The sequence below is a fragment of the Crocuta crocuta genome, unplaced genomic scaffold (assembly GCF_008692635.1).
Source record: "Crocuta crocuta isolate KB4526 unplaced genomic scaffold, BGI_CrCroc_1.0 scaffold64, whole genome shotgun sequence".
NCBI classification, from domain to species: Eukaryota; Metazoa; Chordata; class Mammalia; order Carnivora; family Hyaenidae; genus Crocuta; species Crocuta crocuta.
In genome coordinates this window covers 13,241,336-13,246,974 of record NW_027530640.1, presented here as the reverse complement: position 1 = coordinate 13,246,974, position 5,639 = coordinate 13,241,336, and the positions used below count along the sequence as shown (strand labels likewise).

Below are 5,639 nucleotides of genomic sequence, written 5' to 3'. Positions count from 1 at the left end.
CAGATTAAACAGAAGTTCCATTATATTAATATCATGATGCCTCCTAAGTAACCACAGCATCAAAAATTTAGAGCTTCCAGGGGTGCCTGGGTGGCACAGTCGTTTTAGCCTCCAACTTCAGCTCAGGTCCTGATGTCAGTTAGTGAGTTTGAGCCCCACATCAGGCTCTGTGCTGACAGCTCAGAGTCTGGGGCTTCCATTTGATTCTGTGTCTCCCTCTCTCTCTGCCCCTTCTCTCTGAATTAAACATTTCTTTTAAGTTTAGAGCTTCCATATAACAATCATATAGAGGATGGAGCTGGAGTCATCTTCAAATCAACAATGCTCAATAATGAAAAGTTGATAAACTGAACCACATGTTCATTTTTCATTAATGCAATAAAGTTGAAAATTCTTTGTTTCCATCAAAATAGAAATGACAAAAGAGTAAATATGAGGACATGCTTAAAGAATATTTCTAATCCCTTTAATAGGAATATAGGATCAGCAAAACATTCAAGACATTCTATTTAAACCAAAAAAGTTAATGGAGATCTATCATATTTAGAAAGAACTAACCTTCATCCAAATTCCTAACTGAATCCAAAATTATTTACAAAATGTGAGCTTTCCTCCACATCTCCACATCATTCACAGACTTCTGTTGGATGGAGACAACAGACTTCAAAAATTTAAATTCCTTGGTCCCAGATCCTCTTCTGACATACCTCGTACTGGTAGCTCTGGGACAGCGTCCCCGTGCCGCTGACGTCCACCAGGTGGCCCCGAAAGTGGCCCTCGGGCACCGGGCAGCGACCCGCAGACGCCGCCCGGCTCCGCCTGCACAGCCGCACCGCCACGAACACCAGCACCGAGAACAGGAAGAGCGACGACACGGACGCCAAGGCGATGACCAAGTAGACGGTGAGCGGGTCGGCCTGCGCCTCGGCCGCCGCCACCTCCGGGAGCGGCAGGTAGGGCTGCGAGAAGCCGTCCACCAGCAGCACGTGCAGCGTGACGCTGGCCGACCGCGGCGGCTCGCCATTGTCCTTGACCAGCACCACCAGCCTGTGCTTGACGGCGTCGCGCTCGCTCAGCAGCCTGGCCGTGCGCACCTCGCCGTTGTGCGCCCACACGCCGAACAGCCCGGGCTCCGTGGCCCTGAGCAGCTGGTACGACAGCCAGGCGTTCTGGCCCGAGTCGCCGTCCACCGCCACCACCTTGGTCACCAGGTAGCCCGCCTCGGCCGCCCTGGGCACCAGCTCGGTGCAGGGCGCAGAGCCGTTCTGCGGCGGGTACAGCACGAAGGGCGAGTTGTCGTTGTCGTCCAGCACCAGCACGCGCACGCGCGCCTGGCTGCTGAGCGCGGGCGAGCCGCGGTCGGCCGCGCGCACGCCGAACTCGAACGCCTGCAGCGCCTCGTAATCCAGGGACCTGAGCGCGAACAGCTGCCCGTTGTCCGCGTTGATGGACACCAGGGAGGCCAGGGCCAGCTGCGGGTCCTGGGGCGGCAGCAGCGAGTAGGTGACGAGGGCGTTGGCGCCCGAGTCTGCGTCTGTGGCGCTGACGCTGCCTATGTGCAGGGCGGGGCTGTTGTTCTCGCGGACCCGCAGGGTGTAGGTGGTTTGGCTGAAGGCGGGGGCGTTGTCGTTGACGTCGGAGACCGTCACGGTGATGTTGTGCTGCGTTTTCAGCCTGGGGGTCCCCAAGTCAGTGACCGTGATGGTGATGTTGTACTGGGCTCTTGTCTCTCTGTCTAGCACTCCTGTTACTAGCTTGTAGAAATTCTCAACAGAATGTTTCAGAGTGAACGGAACATCTTCCTGGATGGAACAAACCATCCTCCCATTTTCCCCGGAGTCTCGGTCTTGAATACTGAAAAGAGCTATCGTGGTCTCAGGGGAATTTTCTGGGATGGACCTTATAAGGGAAGCCACCGTCATTTCTGGGGCGTTGTCATTTATATCCACCACTTCTATTATGACAGTGCATTTTCCTGAAAGACCTGCTCCATCAGAAGCCTTAATCTCCAGCTCATATGACTTAATTTTTTCAAAATCTAATTTCCTAATTATTTTAATTTCTCCTGTGAGTTCATTAAGTGCAAATGTCCTAGTAATCTCTTCATCGCCATAAAAAAATGAATAGACTATTTCACCGTTTATTCCAGTGTCTAAATCTCTAGCTGAAACAGTGATTATCAGAGATCCCAGGGGACTGTTTTCCAGGATCTTCACATGATACAGTGGCTGCACAAACTCAGGGGCATTGTCATTGGTGTCCAAGACATCAGTGAGAACCAGGGCAGTCCCAGTTTTGGGAGGAGCTCCACCGTCTACTGCCATGAGAGTTAATCTAAGCTCAGGCTGCTGTTCTCGATCTAGGGCTTTGTCCAGAACCAGTTCCGGGTATTTTCTGCCTTCACCACTATTGCAGGTGAGAATGTGGAAGTGGGAGTTGGGATAAATGGTGTAGTTTTGAACACTGTTGACACCTACATCCAAATCTTGTGCATTTTTCAGAGGAAACACAGTCCCTGGAAGAGTATTTTCCATGATTTTCAAAACCATTTCTGCCTCTGGGAACACAGGGGAATTGTCATTTATATCAGTGACAAAAAGCTTATACCTATATACCTCCAAAGGTTCTTCCAGTAACACTTGAAATTGCAGTACACAAGGTTCAGTGGGGCCACACAGTTCCTCCCGATCCAGTTTCTCATTTACTTGTAAATCTCCAGTCTGAAGGTTCAGCTGAAAATGCTTTTTTTCATTGTTAAAAATAATCCGAGCCCTCCGTTGAGAGAGCTCTCTTGTCCCTAGCCCTATATCCTTTGCTAGATTGGCCACAAAAGAACCATTCTCTGTTTCTTCTGCAATAAAATAATCTTTCCGCTCCGCCCAAGTGTGAACCAACAAGACAAAGAGAAGAAGAACTTCCCTTAGTGTAGGAAAGCGGTCCTCTTCAGCCTCCATTTCTCCAACGCCAAAAGTCTTTAGAATCTGGGTGCTTGTTGGGCTTTTAGGCAAACTGCTCTAGGAGTCGATCCCTGCCACAAGGTTAATTTCATAATTTCTCTTCTCTTAGATCCGCGAGTGACTGCCAGAACAGTAACCTTCCGCAGATCTATAACCATCCGCCAGTCTGGTATTCCCAGCCTTAGCTTACAGCGCCACCATGTGTTGTGCTTAAACCTAGTTTGCTGAAAATGCTACAAAACGTTATCTATCACACTCATTTTGACTTATGCACACGCACACAGAAAATCAAACCGCAGATCACATATCGAATGGTTTATAAATAAAATGATAACTTGTATTCTCCTGTGAGGTTATGAATGTGGAAATGTGACCGGCACTTTGGGAAAGTATGCAAGAACAAAGCCAACTGTATTCAACAAACATTTATTGATGCCATGTTATATGTCAGATAGTGTACTAAGTGCTGGGAATACAAATACCCTCTCTGACCTCATGGAGTTCACAATATAATGTCTATTATATTGTATAATCTGTGCTCTGGGGGAAAATTGAGTAGAAAGCAGTGTCACTATCAGTCTATTCCTAAACAAAGAATATACACAAACTCTTAACTCACTGCCAGCACAGCAGATGAAAAAATTCATTCACATGTTTCAGGAGTATAAACTTAAGACAGACCAGCTAGAACTGGTTTATTATGCAAACTCAATAAAAGTTTAAGGGCTGGAGCACCTGGGTGGTTCAGTGAGTTAAGCTAAGCGTCTGACTCCTGACTTCTGCTCAGGTCATGATCTCTGGGGTGGTGTGATTCAGTCCCGCATAAAGCGAGCTGACACTGTGGGCCTGCTTGGGATTCTCAGTCTCTCTGCCCCTAACCTGTCCTTGCTCGCTCTCCCTCCTCTCTCTCTCTCTCTCTCTCTAAATAAAGAAATAAACTTAAAAAAATAAAGTTTAAGGGTGCCTAGGTGGCTCAGTAGATTAAGCATTGGACTTTGGCTTAGGTCAGGATCTCAGGGTTCGTGAGTGCCAGCACCACATTGTGCTCTCTGCCAGTCAGCAAGGAGCCACTTGGGATCTTCTTTCCCTGGCTCACTCTGCCCCTCCCCCACTCTCCCTCTCAAAAATAAATAAACATTAAAAAAAGAAAGTTGAAGGTGTTGTGGATGACTTATTTGTAAATACTGTCTAAGGAGAATGTCTCTATACTTCTGTGAGCACACTGTATTGATTTGTTGCATTGTCGAAAACAATTTGTGAAGACATCTACATTTATTCCTAAAATCAAGACACGTGTTGAAGCAGAGAGTCACTGAGATCTTGAACTGTTAAGAACAGACACTACACTTGATCTTAGCCAAAAGGCCAAGAAGCGATCACTAAGATCTTGAAAAATAGCATAGTGAAGATCTTAAAAATAAATGACTGAAGTTGAACCAATAAATAAAGTGCAGAAGAAAATTAAGTTGGATTCATCTGAAAGAGCAGGTAAAATATACCAAATAAGGAAGATCACAATTCATTTTTAGCAAGCAACTCACATATCTCTGTGAATAGCTTGGGATCCTGGCACCCTAGCATGACTTCAGAGTCCTATTGATGGGAAAAACATCTTGTTGGTAAGGGATATGCATCTCCCCAGTTGCATCAAACTTTAGCCAAAATTTTAATAACTTTTCACAATAATAGATGCTATCATGTACTCTGAGACACTAATATGTGGCTAAGTGGGAAAACAACATGGGCCAAGTGTAAAAACTGTGTTGCATATTAGTTTAATTCTATTAGGGTACAAATCACTCAAATTGATGTTCTATTTTATAGTTTTCCTCTACACAGCAAAACAAATTTGATTATGTAAATTCAAAATATGAGAACACACTGGTGACAATTAAAATCTGATAGATAATTTTCCTCATAGAAAGATCTTGGTCATGGATCAAACTCTTTATTACGGAATCAAATGTCCAAGAAAATGTGCCCTTAATGTCTATGCACTTTAAAATATATTAACAGACAGAAGCTGGTACCTGTATCAGTAAACGAATGGATCAAAATTAGTTTTTCATCCCCATCTGTCATCTCTCAGATAAATTTTCTCATTATTTTCTCTTCTAAGAAGAACATTTTAAGCCCATATACTTGGCAAAAAGCTTAAAATGTTTTTCATGAGAGTTCTAGTAATAGACTACATGTCAATCATTTCATTACTATTAATGAAATCACGAATTAATCCATATGATCTATAAATTGTGTTATTTATGGATCCTGAAGATTTTACATTAAATAATTCTGTTCACACTTAACTTATTTTATTTATTTATTTATTTATTTATTTATTTATTTATTTATTTTTGAGAAACAGAGACAGACAGCATTAGCAGGGGAGGGTCAGAGAGAGAGGGAGACACAGAACTAGAAGCAGTCTCCAGGCTCTAAGCTACCTGTCAGCACAGAGCCCTACGCGGGGCTTGAACCCACGAACCATGAGATCATGACCTGAGCCAGAGTCTGAGGCTTAACCCACTGAGCCACCCAGGCACCACATCTTAGCTATTTTTAAAAGAAAGAGATACTAAGGAAGGTATGATGTATAGACATCCAAACAATAACAAATTCTGAGTGTTCTAAAAGCTAATCCTGAAACACATTTAAAAAAAAAAAAAAAAGGAGGGATATCTG

General features: G+C 44.5%; 1 protein-coding gene and 1 pseudogene across 1 annotated transcript; both read right to left on the bottom strand.

Moving 5' to 3' along the window:
* Positions 1 to 671: 671 nt before the first annotated feature.
* On the bottom strand, positions 672 to 2,954 carry LOC144235399 (protocadherin beta-15-like). The gene has a single exon (XM_077768954.1). The coding sequence runs from the start codon at positions 2,952 to 2,954 to the stop codon at positions 672 to 674; it is 2,283 nt and encodes a 760-aa protein (XP_077625080.1).
* A 1,215-nt stretch (positions 2,955 to 4,169) lies between these two features.
* On the bottom strand, positions 4,170 to 4,334 carry LOC144235413 (U2 spliceosomal RNA; annotated as a pseudogene).
* Between the last annotated feature and the right edge of the window lie 1,305 nt (positions 4,335 to 5,639).